This window comes from Glycine soja, chromosome 18 (genome assembly GCF_004193775.1).
Source record: "Glycine soja cultivar W05 chromosome 18, ASM419377v2, whole genome shotgun sequence".
NCBI classification, from domain to species: domain Eukaryota; kingdom Viridiplantae; phylum Streptophyta; class Magnoliopsida; order Fabales; family Fabaceae; genus Glycine; species Glycine soja.
In genome coordinates, this window is record NC_041019.1 from 8682766 (window position 1) to 8703448 (window position 20683).

A 20683-nucleotide genomic window follows, 5' to 3' on the forward strand; every position below is an offset into this window, starting at 1 on the left:
GCTTAATTCACTTGACATTGTTTATTAATAGTGGGATGAGATTGAATCAAACAAAGGAACAAATTAAATTGTTTATTAAAATTTAAAAAATAAACAGTGAGAACAAGAAGTTTATTGAGGGGTCAAGTTGCACCGTTTTGAAAATTAAAGTAATAAATTAAATTGTTTATTAATAGAGGACCAATGCTAAATAAAGAAATAGCACGACAAAAAAGTAAGGCTTTTTTTTTACTTTTAAAATTTTTGAAAATTTTATTGAATTCTAAAATATTCAATTAACTTGCATAATTTTTTGTTTATTCACTCTTTTTTTTCCTTTTAATCCTTGATGTTTGAAAACTTCAAAACACTTTTTGATCACAAACATATTTTAACTCTCATAAAACAACACAACAATGTTTCTAAAATCGGACTTATATAAGTTATTGATAAATCACTTTGTGAGTGATATTTTGTACAAACTTTTATGTTATTTTGTATGCATTTTCTTGATAGAATTTATAATTGGACACTAGTTTTGTATTCCAAAAGTATAACCACTCAATTGAGTGAAAGAGTAGGAAATTATACAAATATATGAAGATTTAAGAACTTTACATAACTTGATTACTATCGTGGTACATTGATCACGGTCGTGGTAATCAGCATGATCACAATAAAGTGATAAGAGTCCTCCCAAACAACGTCAAGATCCAACAATAGCCATGGTAAATTGACCACGATCATGGTAGATCAAGAGGCTCATAGTCAATTTATAATGGTTCAAGGCTTCAGCGTCACTTCTAACCACGATTGTAGTCCTCCTTTTCAAACAAATATCTTTAGGAAGCTATATATAGGTTTCTAGACTATGTAAAAATCATTTTTCAATTATTTTTAGTTTTATTCTTATCTTTTACAAATTTGAGACAATCTTGAAAGCTTTTAAGAGCCAAAGAACTTAAACAACATCGCTAGAATGGATTATGATCATTGTTCCTACCTATTGGTATGTTTATGTTTATTTTATCTAGGATTGCTAGTGTTGTTCTGATCATGAGGAGCTAGTCCTCCTAGTCCGAAGATTATTAGATAACTTTTCATTTGTACCATTCTCCTCATTTTAATGAAATTTCTCATTGATTTTATGTTAATTAGTTCTCTTGTTTTTATTGTTTATTTGAAACCAATCATTTTAATACTTAATCAATTGCATAATACTAATCATGTAATTGGTAGATTTAGGTAGAGAGTGTTTTATGTCAAATTGCATGATCAAACTCTTTGGGTAATCTCCAATACATTAGTTAATCTTTAATTAATTTTTCCTATAATTGATTTTCTTTTGACTTAAATTGATAGAACCAATGATCATTGCGGTATTGATTTAAGGCAAGAAGCATCTTCTAACCTTGATCATAGACTTTAGTTGATTTTGTGAATGAATAATTAACTAGAGAAAGCATTTTATTACAACTAGGGTTGAAGGAAAATTAGTACTAGTAAGTCATAACCCCTAACCACTCTTATCATCAATGAACTCTTTCTTTATATTCGTATATTTGTTTACTTATAAATCCAAAACCGTAAAAATATTTAAATTATCTTTTTAATTACTTCAACTGTTAATTTAATAAACTTGACTAATTGAGAATACAACTCGTCATTTGGGTTTGATATCCATACTTTCGAAACCACTATCATGATTGCGTAAGGTACACTTGAGGTATGACAAACATATTGGACATACAACGATGGCAACATGTAGCATATGCATTTATGGTTTTGGGAATAAAAGAAGAAATCTGAAATGAAAACACTATGAGTGTGTTTGGATGAGGGAATTTCAAATTCTGAGGAATTTTAAATTTTAAGAATTTCAAATACCTCAATTGAAATTCTTTTATTTTCAAAATTTTGTGTTTATATAAAAAAAATTAAAATTGAGGGTGAAAGAAAATGAGTCACGAGTTCGAGAATACGATTTCGGACTTTTAGGTGGAAAAGAGGATGAAGGTTATAAAAGAAATACACGAACTTTTTGGAAAGTTCTAATGTAAGAAGAGAATTTCAATTTCTCACCTTTTAGAAGGAAGTTAAAATTCCACATTTTTAGTGGTTTAAAATTATGTTTTAAAATTCCAAAAATTTAAATTCTTCAAAAAAAAACATCCAAACAATAAATTTAAATTTTCTGATAAATTACTTTCCTTAGTTAAAATTCTATATTAAAGATATATTGATAAAGAAAACATGAAAGAAAACTGGATTCGAGGCCAGCCTCTAGACAAGGCAAGAAAGAAAGCAAACTTAGCTTTTTTCATATCATGTGTGCCTTACAATTGCTTTATTTATACTAATTCCTTGCTAACAGAATTTGTCATTTTGTGTCAAGGAATATTTTAGGAAATCATTGGCTAACAATTTATGATTACGCTTGTCTCCCTAAGGCCAACCAGCCATCATCTAGCAATTCTTCATTCCAGGTCAGCTTCCTTTCTCACTTTTCTTTCTCATGTGTAGTCTATGAGGTAAGAGGGCTTTGTGATGGCCATCTCTACTTTCTTGCTATCTGTACCCTTGGTTTCTGTGTTTGTACCTCTGTTTTGTGTTCTCTGTTAACTGCCCCAGCTTTTGTATCATTTGTCGGCCCTTGTAAAACTACCTTGTCCTCAAGGTGATAATCCTCACATAATTGATCCCAATTCTCCCACGAGGTGTCATCCGGGGATAGCCCTTCCCATTGCACCAACACTTCCCAAGGCCCTTGTTCTAAAGCTCGCTGATAATCTAATATGGCTAGCTAAGGGAGTAATGACTGGTTGGTGTTGAACAAATTGTTTTGGAAAGTGAACTTCCTGAATATGTTCTGGGGAGCCTTTGAATGCTTTCAACTGGGAGCGATGAAAAACAGGATGTATGCGGACTTCTTCCGGAAATTTCAAGCGGTATGCCACAGGTCCTATGCGTTCCAGAACTTGAAATGGTCCGTAGAATCTCTTAGCCAACTTGCCCATGATTGCTTGTGGTCGCTTAGCGGAGACTTTTCGGTGGGGCCTTAATTTAAGCATAACCCAATCTCCTGGTTGGTGGATCACCTCTCTTTGTTTAGCATCTGCAGTTATCTTCATATAGTCTTGTGCTTTGAGAAGCTTCTTGCGAATGGCCTGAAATGTTTCTTCTCTGTTGGTCAACATTTTGTCAACTGCATCTAGAGCTGAAGAACCCACGATATAATCAGGAAAATTAAAGGATTTGCGCCCGAATGTGATCTCATATGGAGTGGTGCCTGTTGCCGCATTCCATGAAGTGTTATGAGACGACTCCACCCAGAGAAGAAACTTGTCCCATTCCCTTGGCTGATGATGAACAAATGTGCGCAGACATTGCTCTATGACCCTGTTTAGCACCTCCATTTGACCATCACTTTGTGGGTGATAAGCGGAGCTCATCCTTAGCTGTGTGCCACTCCGACAAAACAACTCTTGCCAGAATTTGCTAACGAATAGGGGGTCACAGTCAGAGACCAGGCTGCAAAGGAGACCGTCAATCTTGTCCATGATTTCCATGAACAACGAGGCTACCGCATGGGCTGTGTGTGTCGCTAAAAACATGCCAAGATGAACGCCTTTTAAAAATCGATCAACCATTACTAGTATTAACTGTGTTGTTGTGATATGGTGGGAGCCCAGTGATAAAGTCCAAGGATAAGTCTTCCCAAGGTCGATGGGGAATTGGCAGAGGGCATAGTAATCCTGCTGCTCTTTTTGTCTCGTACTTAGCATGCTGACAATCAATACATTGCGAGACAAACTTCGTGACATCTTCTCAAAGTCCTGACCATTCAAAGTTTTTCGTCAAGCGAGTTATCATTTTCGCAATCCCCATGTGGCCTCCCAAGGGTGTTGTATGATACTCCACCAGTAATGTGGGAATTAGGGGCAGGTCCTTTGGTAGCCAAATTCGTCCCTTCCTGAGGATCAAGTTATGAACAAGAGTGAATCCAGAGTGCTTGTCGGGGTCCGCCGTGATTGCTTGTCGGAGATGTCGATACTCAGGATGATCCTCCAATTGGTGGCGCAGTTCTACAAAGAAAAGAGGGCAAGGGACAGAAAGGCTCATGTAGAATGAATTGGAACCACGCGAGCGCCCTGCCTTCCATGTAGAATGAAACTATGGTAAGTCTTTCATTCTTTGGTGTGCCATGGTATTCGAAGAATTGGTTGATTTTGAAAATCCAACCAAGTGGTTCGGTGCCATCAAAACGAGGCACATCTAATTTCATTCGGTGATTGTTTGCAGGTACCGATGGTGATGGTGGAGGTGTTGGAGAAGAAGATGATGAGAGGATGAGAGTGACACGATTAAGGAGTTCATCAATTTTCTGAGTGAGTGAGTGCATGGATTCGCCGAGGGATAGTTGATGATTGGTGAGTCTGAGTAAAACTTCATCAAGCTTATCGAAGGTACCCATGGTGTGGATTGGATGGAACGATAGCACCAAAATTGATAGAGAAAACTGGATTCGAGGCCAGTACCTCCAGACAAGGCAAGAAAGAAAGGAAACTTAGCTTTTTTCATATCATGTGTGCCTTACAATTGCTTTATTTATACTAATTCCTTGCTAACAGAATTTGTCATTTTGTGCCAAGGAATATTTTAGGAAATCATTGGTTAACAATTTATGGTTACGCTTGTCTCCCTAAGGCCAACCAGCCATCATCTACAAAGGCAGACAATTTTTGACAACGGAAAACTCAAGATTCCCTCAAGTTCTTTCTTTTGCGGCCCATGAAATGGTGGATGAGTGGATTTGAGCCATCAAAGGGCAAGATTCATCAAATTGATTTTTTAAGCGATATCTTCTCGATTTTCCTATAATGGAAAACATGAATAAACTAATAGGAAATTGTAATTCTACCTTAATTAGTGATTTTGAATGAGATTTGATTAAGTAGTTATGTTACATATTTGGAAAACTCTTTTTATTGTACATAATAATTATATTGGGTTCAAAGAGATTATTTTTAATGGAAAATATCTTTTCTTTGTTGAATTAAGGCATTGTTATTCACTTCTCCCTTAAAAAAATTGAAAGAAAAAAAAAGTGCATCCCCTTCGGCGTCCCCTGTCCCCTGTAGGAGACAATCATAGAAGAAAGTCGAGCCACCTCTCTCTCTCTCTCTCTCTCTCTCTCTCTGGCGGCAATATATAACAATTAAAAGGAAAATATAAGCCATTAGTATTATTCAGTAACAACAAGAATCATTGAACTAGTCAACGCTTACATTCAAATATAATATATATTGTGTGTATTGTGTTGCATATTTTATAACACATCTTCAATTATTTACATATAATATCATTCCTTTCTAAAGTCTTCTATAGCACATGATGATTAAAAAAATGTCCGAGACTCACCCTATAACAATACTCATAATTTCCGTTGACATTTCACATACTCAACTCATAGATTCAAGGAGAGGAGATGTATGGTGAAATTGAAAGGTTCATCAAAGTGTGGATTTCAGCCATCTTAGGTTTATGTTATTGTTATTACATAGCTGCAAGAATACCAAAGGGCTTCTTGAGACTTCTCTCCCTTCTCCCTATTCTCTACCTCTTCATCATCCTTCCCTTGAACATCTCTTCACCTAACTTAGTTGGATACACTTCCTTCTTCCTTGTTCAACTTGGCATTTTCAAGCTCCTACTTTTTTCCTTCAACAAAGGCCCTCTTGCCCTATCACCCCCAAACATTGTCCATTTCATCTCCATAGCTTCCCTCCCCATCACCCCAAAACAACATCCACCAACCAATAAAAATAACACCACCAACACCCAAAAGCCAAAATGGCTATTGCCCTTAAAATTGCTTATTTTTGCAATGATCGCACATTTTTATGAGTACAATGAATACTTCCACCCTCATTTCATATTAGTCCTCTATTGTCTTCACTTGTACCTGCGCTTAGAGCTTGTTTTTGCTCTTATTGCAACCCCGGTTCAAACCCTTTTTGGCTTAGAGATAGAACCACACTTCAACGAACCCTACCTTTCATCCTCACTTCAAGATTTTTGGGGTCATAGATGGAACCTTATGGTTAGACATGACAAGAAAACTCATACCGGTGGGTACCCGTCCGAGTCCATCCCAACTTTGATGGATAATACCCGAGTTGACCGGGTATAGGTTTGGGTTCGGGTTCGAGTTCGGGTTTTCCCCGATAATCAAAAGTTGGGTACGGATACGGGTATGGGATTACTAGATTCGTCCCGAACCCGAACCCCTCCCGCCACTTAAAATCTTTAAAACTTTTGCATAATTTAATCAAAAGACATAGAATTTTTATTAGTCGTTAATTTTATTTTAGAATTTTTACATAATTTAATATTATTTTCTTAACGATTTTTATAAACACATGCGCTATGATAAATTTATAGATATATAAGTGGTTAAAAATAAATGTTTAACAATCAATTTATTTTTTCTAAAATCAAATTTTTAATATTTTTTTACAAAAAAAAATTATTTTTCTATTTTGAATTGGGTATGGGACGGAGTCAGGGATACCCGATACCCGACAGGTACCCAATGGGTACGGGGATGGGATAATAAACTTTAACCCGTCGGGTATCGGGTACGGGTATGGGGATATGTTAGGAAGTCGGGATAAGGGATTGTGGAGACAATATCCGTACTCGCCGCACCCCATTGCCATGTCTACTTATTGTTTCTCGTCTTCTACGCTTTATAGTATACAACCATGTAAGCTGTACGATTACGGGTTTAGTGGGTCCCTCATGTGCCACGTCAGCTGCCATGTTGGCCACGTTCCTTGTGTTTGGGCTTGTGCATGAGTTAATCTATTATCATGTTACATGTGTACCTCCCACGTGGGAAGTTACGTGTTTTTTTGTGCTTCACGGTGTGTGCACGGTGGCCGAGGTGGCTGTTAAGAAGGTGGTTCTCCGTTGTGGATGGCGGCTGCACCGTGCCGTGTCAGGGCAACTCGTGGTGGCATTCTTGGCTATCTCAGTAAATTGGCTGTTTTTTCCTCAATTGTTGAGGAATGAAATGGATAGGAAGTCTAGTGAAGAGTATGTAATTTTGGTGGATTTTGTTAAGTCTAAGATATACCATTAAGAATGTTTAACTCTTGAGAGTAAACGTTAAAGGATGAGAGAGACTTATAATTGTAATATTTACCTTAAAGGGTAAAACATTTCGTTTTTTTTTTAAGAATTATTTAATTGTGAATAAGGCATATATGTTGAATATGTTGAAAAATGATGAGTGTGACTCAACAGCTAACATCTGAAAATGTGCAAGTCTAAAAACATTAAAGTATTTTATGTTTTTATTGGATTTACGTGGGTGTATAAAAAAATATATGGGTGTATGAGTTTAGGTTTGAAGGCAAAAAAATCTTTATTTAAATATTTGAAAAAAAAAAAAGAAACTTAATTGCACATAGTGTTTCAAATGAAAGACACACATACGTGGTTTAAAAAAAAATACCATCTCTATCTTGGATTAATGCATTGTTCTTTCTTACAAAATTGGAAAAAAAAAAAAAAGGAAAAGTGTGTCCCCCCTTGCAGCAATAACAATTAATCTAAGGAAAATATCATCCATTAGGAGATTTATAATTAAAGTGTGTCCCCCCTTGTAGCAATAACAACTAGTTAGTAATAAATGATTGAACTACTGTTACAGCTGGCTAAGTTTCCTTCTAGATTAGTCAAAGGCAAGATCGAGAGGCACAGAAGCGTGGCAATTAATTTGGGTAGCTAATCTGCTGCCTGTAGAACTTCAGAAATAAAATTGTCTTTGGAAGTGGTAATTTGTCGTTTGATGACTTGCTTGGAATCTGTAAGATTTAGAACATGATCTTGGTTGCACGCCAGAATATTTAAAGGCTTCAGTTATTCCTTGTTTGAGTGGTTAAACAGCCCAATGATGACTATAATGGTTTTTTTATTATTAAAATGGATTAAAAATTAAAATTATCATAATGGATTCATCAAGAAAGTATTTATGAAAATAGATGATTTTTGTCACATAGGATTATAAAAATGACACCTTATGTTTTTTGTGTATTTTATAGCATTTTTGTCAATGCTAAATTCTCGTATACTCCATTTTTGTCAATGCTAAATTCATATTTAACGATTAGATCTTATGTCACAGTTTTACTCAATTTAATGATGATCAAGCTAATATAAAATACTTATAAAATTAAACTCTTGTCTTTACAACAATTTAAAATAAATATAAATATATAATTAATTATGAAAAAAAAAAGATACGTAAGCATAGTAACGAAGAATAAAGTAATAAGAGTATGTATTTGTATTTCTTTTGATAATGAAGAATATTTTTTTGAGACAAAATAAGACGTATAAATTTCAATTTTTGTATATATAATTTTTTGGTTGAGTGTCTTTCAGTAAACGACATCATGTTTTAAGATTTTAGTGTCAGCCTCAACTTTTTGGCATCTAGAGTTGAATGGGAACATTCTTTAGTTGTTATCACTTTGTCCTGATTGTTTTCTGCTAGCAAAATAAATTTTCAGAAAGTCTGTTGAAAGTCATTCTAATTATCTAGAATCATGAGATGCTCTTCATCCTGAAGTAGTTAATTGGTCAAGATATATGCGGGGTGTTGAACATGTACTGATTTTCGTTGGCTTGAGAAGTTCTACTGTTTCATTCACACAAAAAGCTCATAGATTCTAGTGGGGATTCAAAGGAGGCTTTTATGGGGAGGGGGAAATGAGAATAAAAAAATAGCATGGGTTAAGTGGGGGGATATTTGCAAGGAGTAGAGTGAGAGTGGGCTAGGAGTAAATGATATAAGGTCATTTAACGAGGCTTTGTTGAGAAATGGAGATTAAATTTATTCCATGGTGAGGGGAGGGAGTTTTGGAAAGAAGTGTTAATTTTGAAGTATGGTGGTTGGAGGGGCATTCTAAATGAGGGAGAACAAATTCATGAGTCATGGTGGTGGAGGGATTTAAAGAGAGTTTGTGGAGGAAAAAATGAGGTGAAATGGTTGAATGGGTTTTGTTGATGGGTTTAAAACAAGGTTTTGGTTGAATGATTGAGTGGATAGACAAAGTTTAGCTAATATTTTCCCTAGACTTTTTTACTATCTCCGACCAATAGGAGGAAGTGATTGTTAAGATGGGTTCATGGAGAGATGGTTCTTGGCGGTGGGAGGTGAAGTGGAGGAGGAACCCTTTTGTATGGGAGACTAAACTTATACAACAGCTTCATCAATTACTGGAAGGGGTCCAACTACAAATTTCAGGAGAAGACAGATAGTTTTGGAAGCAATGCCCCTCAGGGCAGTTTTCAACTTCATCGGCCTATCACTTTATTCAACAACTTGGAGGGGCGGGAGAAACTTGACAACTTTTTGAGTAGATATGGAAAATTAAAATTCTTATGTGGAGAATTTTCAGAGATAGAATGCCAACTCTTGATAACTTGGTAAAGAGAAATGCCATTGATAGGAATTGTGATCAAATGTGTCCTCTCTGTTTGGGTCATCAAGAATCTGCTCAACATCTTTTCATCTCTTCTAATGTCATTCAAGATGTTTGGTTGGAATGCATCTCATGGAAATCTCTTTCTCTTGCACAGCCAAGTAGTTTGGAAGTTCATTTCTGGTAATTTGCAGGTTTAGGAGGTTCTAGAATTGAATCAGAATTTTGGCAAGCAACATGGGGAGCAGTGGTCTTTTGTGTGTGGAAATTGAGGAACACAGTTGTTTTTAGACAACAGTTAGTGGACAGAAAGAAATTGATAGAGGAAGTTAAATTCCTTATCTGGTCATGGTTACATAATCTGGATTCTGGTTTTAATTTTTCATTTGTTCAATGGTCATCTAATCCAGCAGTTTGCGTACATGGATGGTTTGGCAGGACATTATGTATGTGGCAAGTAGCTGAGTGCAGGAAATTCGATCAAAAATGTGCAGGAAAGGGTATGTGTAGCATTGTGGAATCTGTCAGGTGGAAATGCTAATTATGGAGGTGAGTTCATTAATCTATTTTGCCACATACATGCGGAGAACTTGCGCTGTGTTATTATCAAGAAAACTTCTCTGCATGGTATATGGCTTTTGGTAGTGGGGTAACTTCCACATGACTTTGTTTTGCATAATTTTATCCAGCAAAGACATGTTATAGCTGGTTAGTGGTGGGATACTATACTAGGAGAGGAAATGAGTGAATTACAATACTCTAGTATGTTGTGGAGCTTTGAACGGTTATTTTTTATTTATGCAATCATCGCCTAAATATATTGTAACCGCTGTCATGAGCTGATGGGGAAGTTCTATGAACTTTTTGTATTTACCTCTGGTACCCTTCTTTATTACATATATATAACTTTTGCTGATTAAAAAAAATGTTTTTTCGATTTCTTGCTGACACTGTAAAAGATAGTCATTGAAGTTTATTGGTTGTATACTAGAAATGGTATATTTTAGTTGAATAAATCAGAAATAATAATAAAACAGATAATGTGTTTTGAGGTGCAATAAACAGGCTCAAATCATTAATAATAATATTAAGAATATGTTGCTATAAAGATCTGCTGCAAATCTTGGGTAACGTAAAACCATTTTTTTTTTTTTAAATTAACGGGTATTGCTTTCTAACTCAAATCATTTTAGCACCATATACTGCTGCCTTTTGGTTGACATGCAAATGAGCAAGCTGAAGATGCCATATTTGAAATAGAAACCACGGATAAAGAACATATAAATATAAGATTGACCTAGTGGATAGGAAAGAAGGACTTAAGGGTAAAGGGAGAAAGGAGGGGAGAGAGGTCATAAGTTTGAATCTCCACACTGACATTTTTAACAAAACTAACATTTGCCGATACAAAAAATCAGATAAAGAACATTGTGTAATCAACATGCTATGATTTAGCACATTCCATGTTACAATGTGTCTCACCCTTATATTATTTCTAAAAGTTTCCATAAAGACTACAAGAAAGCTACAAAGAAGGCAAAAGAAAGGTGCATATGCTATACACCTTAACCTTATATTAATGATGCATAAAAGGCAATATACCCTTCTCAATGAGATGTAGGAATTATACCCTGGTTGCGTACACTTGTTTTCTTGGACATGGGATATGCAAGTGCAGATCGTTGCTTGGTTAACCCTTCAATGATAAAAGAAAGTGCCCCATAAGCAATGCAGCTCTGTAGAAGTGATTGGGGTGTACCTGGAGAATCCTAAAGGATGAGTCACAATAACAATAAAAACGTACAAAAGAAGAAAATTAAATAACAATAAAAACGTACACCATTGTCATTGTTTGTTCATCTTGTATTTAATTGTGTAGTAAATAAAAAAAAAGTTATATATACTCAAAATAAGACGTATATATACTAAAAATGATAGTCTTATATATTCCGTCTTGATGTTCCTCCGTTTTCTCGGAAAATAAAGAAAGCTTGAAAGATTGGCCGCTTGAATTGATATTTCACTGTATCTGTTTAACAAGTTGTACTTTAAACATTAAACTGTTTTTTTATGATATATTCACAAACATATTTGTCTCTTTTATTCGTTTAAACTTTGTAGTTGCAGAGTTCAGATGTATATTGTTAAGCAAATAAGTTGGTAACGGAAGTATGAGCCTAAAGCTACAGAGCCAATAGAACAAGCAAATATTAATTTATTCCTAACAGGCAATTAAGTTGACATGCAGGGCTGTTTAATTTTGTTGGTAAAACTAATACCGACAAACATCATTATTTGAATCGAATAATTAGTTTTCATACTTATTTAAAAACTGCGTAGCGTGATATGGTATGGATACGGTAACAATTAAATAATTAACATTAGCAATGGCAAATTCAGTGCTGGCATGCACGTTGTGTCTGAAACTAGCGCGGGTCATATCTAGCATGTGTTTTTTAGAAGGATTCCACGGATTCGTTTCAAGGTCCCGCAATTGAGGAATAAATGACAATCCTAATCGCCAATTGACCCAAGAAAACTGTTATATATCTTCCAAGCAAACTCGTTTGATTCAATCTAGATTAAGTTAACACAAGTTTAGTCTGGGTGTCTACTGAGTCTTGTCTCAATATGCTAAAAATGAGTTTGAATACTATTAATTTAACCTGCATGAACCAAATAGACTATTAAACTCATATGAATAGTAAGTGAAAATAGACTTGTGAGTTTAGTTTGAGTGTAGTGAGTCTTGTCTCAATATGCTAAAAATGAGTTTGAATACTATTTAATTCGCATGAATCAAATAAACTCTTAAACTCACATGAACAGTAACTGAAAATATCATCTTACACAGGACCGTACAAGATGCAAGGCAAATTAGGCATCAGCCTAAGGCTCAAAAAAAAAAATTTTAGACCCCTAAAATTTTTTTATTACTAACTATTAACAAATTTTAACTGATCAAAATAAAATAATTTAGAATCTCTCTCTTCCCTAAAAATTAGTCAATCAATATCATCTTTTTAAAAATTAACCAATATCACAATTAATGTCATTTAAAGTATTTTATTTATCCCAAAAAAGTAAATCCCTATTAACTTTCCTTTAACCCATCCCAATTTCCTAACTAACGTATCTCACTCTCCAGACTCCATTCTTCACGTTTTTTATCTCTTCATCTTCTGTTCATAAAAAAAATCTATTCTTCTCCTTCCCTTGAATTAAACCTATTGTCTATAGATCAAACTTTGTCTATGCGGCTCAACCTCTCTGGATTTGACATCGTCTGGATTCTGAATGCCTATAAATCGCATACATCCCGGCATCCCACGTACGGAGCCTTTCATCTCCATCCTGGTGAATTGGTGGAACGATTCATTTCACGGGCATGATTCTGGGTACGCAACAATACAACACGTATCACGTAGCACCCTTGCGCCTGACACAACATCTAAACAACAAAATCTTTGTCTGTTTCCAATTCCAAGTTCTATCGTTCTGTTCATCGATCATCATTTTCTATATTTATTTTAGAGTCTATATTTATCGTTCTGAACAATTTTTACAATATGAGACTATTTTTGGTTTTTTATTTGATTCCAAAAAAATTAATGAAAGAGTTTGAATCCATGTCTTTTCTCATTAGTAACGTGAGAATATATATAATATATAAGAATATAATTAGCCTAGAAAGTAGGACACTAATTAGCTAAGAATCTGGACATAATATGCAAAGATTAATTACATAATCAAAATAGGAGATATACATAAATATAGAATATATGTATCATATATTCTAACACACCCCCGCAGTCGAAACGGGAGATTCATGAACGTTGAGACTGGCTCGAAAACCTTCAAATAAAATACGAGGTAGGCCCTTGGTAAAAATATCGGTGATCTGATAACGGGAAGGAACATGTAGAACTCGTACGTCGCCTTTAGCGACCTTTTCCCTGACAAAATGAATGTCTATCTCAATATGCTTGGTACACTGATGTTGTACCGGATTTCCTAATAAATAAATGACACTCACATTGTCACAATAAACCAGATTAGCTTTAAGAATAGGACAATGTAGTTCAAGTAATAAATTTCAAATCCAACAAGAATCAGAAACATTAGCTACTCCTTGATATTCAGCCTTAGCACTGAAACGTGACAAAGTTGGTTGTCTTTTGGACGACCATGATATCAAGTTGTCACCTAGAAAAACACAATAGCCGGAAGTAGAACGTCTAGTATCCGGGCATCCTCCCCAGTCAACATCAGTATAAGAAATGAGCTTGTTGAAAGAGGATTTATACAAGTGTAGACCATAAGACAAAGTACCCTGGAAATAACACAAAATACGCTTAAGAGCACTCTATGCTCGTTCCTGGGATCATGCATGTGAAGGCAGATTTGTTGAACTGCATAAGAGATGTCAGGTCTAGTAAAGGTAAGATATTGTAAGGCACCAGCCAGACTTCGGTACTTCGTAGGATCCTCATAAGGTGAATCCTTCGATGCACTAAGTTTTGGTTTGGTGTTAACAGGAGTGGGACAAGAGCTACAATTAGCCATACCAGCTCTCTCAATGATCTTTGTGGCGTACTGTTTCTGAGATAAGAACATACCATTAGCATCGCGGGACACAACAATCCCCAAAAAGAAGCTTAGAGGACCTAGATCCTTCATAGCAAACTCGACACCCAAGAGAGCCATAAAATGCTTTCTCAATCGATCTGATGAAGCTGTAAGAATAATATCATCAACATATAACAAAATATATGCCATATCCAAGCCCTGACTATAAATAAATAATGAGTGATCAGATTTACTGTGAGAAAAACCAATGGTGGCAACAAAATCTGTAAAACGCTGATACCAGGCCCACAGAGCCTGTTTAAGGCCATAGAGAAATTTCTTTAGTAAACACATGATCCGGGCGACCTTTGTCACGGAAACCCATGGGCTGATGCATATAAACTGTCTCATTGAGATAGCCATGTAAGAAAGCATTCTTGGCATCTAACTGGTGAATATGCCAAGATTTAGAAACAGCAATGCTAAGAACAATACGAATAGTAGCCGGTTTGACAACCAGACTAAAGGTCTCATCACAATCAACACCCGGGTGCTGTGTTTTCCCATCACCTACAAGACGGGCTTATACTGCTCAAAAGAACCATCAGATTTTCGTTTATGGCGAAAAATCCACATAGACCTGATTGCATTCACATCCGGTGGCCTAGGTACCAATTCCTATGTTTTATTAGCAACAAGAGCATTAATTTCATCTAACATTGCATTTTTCCAATTCGGGTCACGAATAGCACTAGCTGGATCTTTAGGTAAGGGAGATATAGTAGTGGTAGTCATGGCATGAAAATTAGAAAAATATTTCAAATTCGGTTTGTAGATCCCATTTTTAGCTCGAGTTGTCATGGGATGAGGGGTAGGACTTACCAAGCGCGAACCTTAAGTTTTGCAGGGGCTTTAATTTAGAGGATTGACCAGGGAATTATTCTACCTGGGTTTTGGACATTGTGCTCTTGCATACATGTCACTCGCCATGGGTGGCATGCAATGGAGACTCTAACATCCCATTTTTCGTAAAATAAATTTAAAGGGATTTTATTTAAAAATAAATAGAATTTTAGAAAAATAATGAGGATTTTGTGATTAAATAAATAATGAGAAATATTTTTATTAATTAAAATAATGTCTGTAAGGTAAATAAAATAAATATATGTCCTTAGAAAATAAAAAGGATGTTTTATTTATTAATTTGATATGGATGAAAATAGAATTTCTTTTTATAAAATAAATATATGCTCTTTTAAGACTTTAAAACATTCTTTTTTTACACACTATTTTCTATTAGTTGAAATTAATTATTTTGTCCCCGTTTTTATTGATAAGACTTTTAAAAAGATATTTATTCTATTTTATAAAACTAAATCTATAATATTTCTTTCATTAATTATTTTTAGACTAAAAATACCCATCATTAAAAGAAGAAAGAGAATCTATTGATAAACCATTAGACGAGAGGGAAGTATTAATTATAAGGATAATTTTAAAAAATAATATAAAGATAAGACAAACCTATTAAAAAGGATGGGACAAACTTATTAATCAATGCATGGGACAAACTTATTAATCACTCGCCATGGGTGGGCAATGGAGACAGTAACATCCAATTTTTTGTAAAATGAATTAAAAATGATTTTATTTAAAAATAAATAAAATTTTAGAAAAATAATAAAATTTGTGATTAAATAAATAAGTTGAAATAATTTAATTAATTAAAATAATATTTATAAGATAAATAAAATAAATATATGTGCTTACAAAATAAAAACCACAAACATCATTTGAATGGAATAATTAGTTTTAGCACTTATTTAAAAATTGGGTAGCGTAATGTGGTATGGATACGGTGACAAATAATTAACATTAACAATGACAAATTCAGTGCTGGCATACACGTTCAGCTTTGTCTGAAACTAGTGCTGGTCATATCTAGCATTTGTTTTTAAGACAAGTGGATGATACTTCAACTTGGAAATGTAAAATATTATGACTTAAACCAATATTACTTTGGCGTTTTCGTATTAATTGGTTCAACCATAATGGAATATTTCAATACATTGGAATAAATAACTACTTTATAAATTAACAATACATCCAACTTGCTGAATCAAAGAATATTAAATATTAATCAATTGTCCTCCTCTTACTATGGACATGGCTATACATAATGTTGAAGAACATCAAGTTTTGGACTCACAACAAACCAAAAAAACAGAGCTAGCTAGCAAGACTAAAATGGCAGAAACTGCAGTGTCCTTGGCTGGTCAGCATGCGCTTCCAAAAATATTGGAAGCTGTCAAAATGCTGAGAGATCTCCCCAAAGAAGTTAGAGACATTACAGATGAACTTGAAAGCTTTCAAGATTTCATCAATGATGCTGATAAAGTGGCTGAAGCCGAAGAAGATGATGGAAGGCGTCATAGAATAAAAGAAAGGGTGATGCGGCTGAGAGAAGCAGCTTTTCGCATGGAAGATGTCATCGATGAATATAACATCTCCTGTGAGGATAAGCAACCTGATGATCCTCGATGTGCAGCTTTACTATGTGAGGCTGTTGCCTTCATCAAAACTCAAATCCTTCGCCTTCAAAGTGCGTATAAGATTCAGGATGTTAAATCCCTTGTTCGTGCTGAAAGATATGGTTTCCAAAGCCATTTTCCTTTAGAGCAAAGACAAACCAGTTCTAGAGGAAATCAAGATATCACATGGCAGAAACTTAGAAGGGATCCTCTCTTTATCGAGGAAGATGAGGTTGTGGGGCTTGATGGCCCTAGAGGTATATTGAAAAATTGGTTGACAAAGGGAAGAGAAAAACCCACTGTCATCTCTGTGGTGGGAATTGCAGGGGTGGGAAAAACCACTCTTGCCAAGCAAGTTTTTGACCAGGTGCGTAACAATTTCGAGTGCCATGTGTTGATCACAGTTTCTCAATCCTTCTCTGCTGAAGGATTGCTGAGGCATATGCTGAATGAACTTTGCAAAGAAAAAAAGGAGGACCCTCCCAAGGATGTTTCTACCATCGAGTCGTTGACAGAAGAAGTCAGAAACCGCTTGCGCAACAAGAGGTATGTTGTCTTGTTTGATGACGTATGGAATGAAACATTTTGGGATCACATTGAATCTGCTGTAATTGATAATAAAAATGGAAGTAGGATATTAATCACAACCAGGGATGAGAAAGTTGCAGAATATTGTAGGAAATCATCATTTGTTGAGGTGCATAAGCTAGAAAAACCTTTAACTGAAGAAGAATCTTTGAAATTGTTCTGTAAGAAGGCATTTCAGTATAGTTCCGATGGAGATTGTCCAGAAGAACTTAAAGATATATCTCTAGAAATTGTTAGAAAGTGTAAAGGTTTACCTCTAGCAATAGTGGCCATTGGTGGTCTTTTGTCTCAAAAAGATGAAAGTGCACCTGAATGGGGACAGTTTAGTCGAGATCTAAGTTTAGACTTGGAGAGGAATTCTGAGTTAAATAGTATAACAAAAATTTTAGGTTTAAGTTATGATGATTTGCCGATCAATCTCAGATCATGTTTATTGTATTTCGGAATGTATCCGGAGGACTATAAAGTTGAATCTGATAGATTGATTAGACAGTGGATAGCTGAAGGGTTTGTCAAACATGAAACCGGAAAATCTTTGGAAGAAGTTGGGCAACAATATTTATCAGGGTTGGTACGTAGAAGTTTGGTGCAAGTATCCTCACTTAGAATTAATGGCAAAGTTAAAAGTTGTCGTGTTCATGACTTAATACACGACATGATCCTTAGAAAAGTCAAGGATACAGGATTTTGTCAGTATATTGACGGGCCTGATCAATCTATATCAAGTAAGATTGTTCGACGCCTGACAATTGCAACCGATGATTTTAGTGGAAGTATAGGAAGCTCACCCATTCGGTCAATTCTTATCATGATAGGAAAGTTTGAAAAATTATCTCAAGACTTGGTAAACAAATTCCCTACAAATTACATGCTACTGAAGGTACTTGATTTTGAAGGTTCTGGTTTACGTTATGTTCCTGAAAATTTGGGGAATTTATGCTACTTGAAGTATTTAAGCTTCCGGTATACATGGATAACAAGTCTACCAAAATCCATTGGCAAGCTCCAGAATTTGGAGACCTTGGATATAAGAGACACAAGTGTGTCTAAGATGCCAGAGGAGATTCGTAAGCTTACTAAGCTACGTCAGCTTCTGTCTTATAATGCGGGTTTAATTCAATGGAAGGATATTGGAGGCATGACATCCCTACAAGAGATACCTCCAGTGACTATAGATGATGATGGAGTGGTCATTAGAGAGGTAGGAAAGCTAAAGCAGTTATGGGTACTGTCAGTGATAGATTTTAAGGGAAAACACAAAGAGACTCTGAGTTCCTTGATAAATGAGATGCCACTCTTGGAGAAACTACTTATTGATACATCTGATGAGAGTGAAGTAATTGACTTGTACATTACGTCACCTATGTCTACACATAGGAAGCTTAACCTATTTGGGACGTTAACAAGGTTGCCAAATTGGATTTCACAGTTCCCAAATCTTGTGCAACTGCGTTTGCGCGGCTCCAGGTTAACTAATGATGCATTGAAATCACTAAAAAATATGCCAAGGTTGTTGTTCCTCTTTTTAGAAAGTGACAATGCTTATGAAGGTGAGACTTTGAATTTTCAAAGTGGAGGGTTTCAGAAACTAAAGCTACTGCACCTCGGACATTTGGATCAATTGAAGTGCATCCTTATCGACAGAGGAGCACTGTGTTCTGTGGAAGAAATTGTTTTACAAGACCTCCCCCAACTCAAAACAGTTCCCTCGGGAATTCAACACTTGGAGAAGCTTAAAGATCTCTATATCAACTTCATGCCAACTGAATTGGTGCAGCGCATTGCTCCTGATGGAGGAGAAGACCACTGGATCATCCAAGATGTGCCCCATGTGCGTATTTGGAAATAGAAGGTGCGTCTTTTTCACATCTATAACTTTGTAGAATGACATTCGTGGCCTTTTTCTTTTCTTCAATAAAAAATGCAACCATTATCTAATTCCTAAAATAATTACTTTTGCCTCATTTTCTCTTCTAGTATTTGCTTCATTTTCCTTTCTCTACAACATCTCACTTACAAGTTAGGGATAGAATTGTCTGACAAGTATATGCCTACACCAACCAAAGTTAACGATTCTTCATTATAGGATTCTCACCATTATAATCTTTTCTATTATTGTGCTCAGAATTGGTAGATGTTGACCTCAACTGGATTGAGTTTTTTATTTCCATGTTGATAAATACTTGAACAATTTCATTGTATCATTTTAAGAAGAAATAAACTTGGTGTTTTTATAGGGTCGTAAGCATATATTTCGTGTAAATGTTGTGGATTTTTAAAGTTTCATTACGATTGAAGTCCAATAATGTGGATTTTTTTCATAAATTAGATTGTCTTAAATGTTCCTAATTTTGATGCTTTGAAGTTTGACCCACTTTGTACAACCATGAATTTTAGGAAAGCACTGAGGGAAGATTGTAAGAGGTGTTCCAAATCCAATGTTTCCGACATTCCAATCATGTGGTTTTTTGAGTGTTAATTATTACGCCCATTTTAGCGTTATTAACACCAACACAATACGAAGAAGCTGAAAATAGTGTTCCTACAAAGGCAGACAATTTTTGACAACTGGAAAACTCAAGATTTCCTCAAGTTCTTTCTTTTCCGGCTCGTGAAATGGTGGATGCATGAGTGGATTTGAGGCATCAAATTGATTTTTTAAGCTTCCTTCTTCTCTTTCTCTTGTTTCCCTTTTTCCTAAAATGTGTACTCAAATTTTTGTTAACTTGACGCAATTTCAATTCTTATCTATAATTCAAGTTCATTTCTTTTAAATTGATTGTTTGTCTTTGTTTTAATTTAATGTCTTTATAAATTGGCATTTGGTTACCCTAAATATCAACAATTACGCTAATTAGATATTCTTGAACCTAATGATTACCCTAATTGAAAAATTCTAAAGATTTAGAATTTTCAATTGCGGAAGAGTTTTTGAGTTAAGATATATTCACCTTCAATTACAATAGTAAAAAATAAATTCAATTTCCAATTATGCTTCTAGTACTTGAATTGGAGTGAAAATTTGGGTTGTACATGTTAAGCTTGGGGTGAACTCGTATTGTAACAAGACATGTTTGATTTTGGCTTAGCACTTTAATCCTCTTAGCATAGTGCTTCAGCAATTTTGGTACCCAAACTTTTATGTTCAGGTTTGATTCTATATTTTTCAAAAACAAATTGATCAAGTTATATATATTATTAAAATCAAGTTATATATCACTTATTTGGAGTTAGATAAATTTTTCAAGGCTTAATTTTATCTTTTTGTCTCATTCATTATTTATTTTATTTAATTTGGTCCTCCTAATAATAAAATCTTTAATTTGATCGCTTAATTCCAAATCGATTCAATTTGATCTTTTCGGTCCAAATTCACTTGACATTGTTTATTAATAGTGGGATGAGATTGAATCAAACAAAGGAACAAAGTAAATTGTTTATTAAAATTTAAAAAACAAATAGTGAGAACAAGAAGATTATTAAGAGGTCAAATTGCACCGTTTTAAAAATTAAAGTACT

General features: G+C 34.9%; 2 protein-coding genes across 2 annotated transcripts; both read left to right on the top strand.

Moving 5' to 3' along the window:
• The first annotated feature begins 5189 nt into the window (after nucleotides 1–5189).
• Nucleotides 5190–7791, top strand: LOC114394896 (probable long-chain-alcohol O-fatty-acyltransferase 1). The gene is made up of 2 exons (XM_028356576.1): nucleotides 5190–6086; nucleotides 6717–7791. The coding sequence occupies exons 1-2, from the start codon at nucleotides 5468–5470 to the stop codon at nucleotides 7124–7126; spliced, it is 1029 nt and encodes a 342-aa protein (XP_028212377.1). The 5' UTR covers nucleotides 5190–5467; the 3' UTR covers nucleotides 7127–7791.
• An 8444-nt stretch (nucleotides 7792–16235) lies between these two features.
• Nucleotides 16236–19941, top strand: LOC114394891 (disease resistance protein RPM1-like). The gene is made up of 2 exons (XM_028356574.1): nucleotides 16236–19016; nucleotides 19562–19941. Exon 1 carries the CDS (start codon nucleotides 16293–16295, stop codon nucleotides 19011–19013), a length of 2721 nt encoding a protein of 906 aa, XP_028212375.1. The 5' UTR covers nucleotides 16236–16292; the 3' UTR covers nucleotides 19014–19016; nucleotides 19562–19941.
• Nucleotides 19942–20683: the final 742 nt, after the last annotated feature.

What these genes read in the sequence shown, in the direction of transcription:
- LOC114394896 (XM_028356576.1), top strand. Translation starts at nt 5,468, where the DNA reads ATGTATGGTGAAATTGAAAGGTTCATCAAAGTGTGGATTTCAGCCATC. An exon ending in TAGATGGAACCTTATGGTTA is followed by an intron (nt 6,087 to 6,716) that starts GACATGACAAGA and finishes TACTTATTGTTT; the next exon opens with CTCGTCTTCTACGCTTTATA.
- LOC114394891 (XM_028356574.1), top strand. Translation starts at nt 16,293, where the DNA reads ATGGCAGAAACTGCAGTGTCCTTGGCTGGTCAGCATGCGCTTCCAAAA.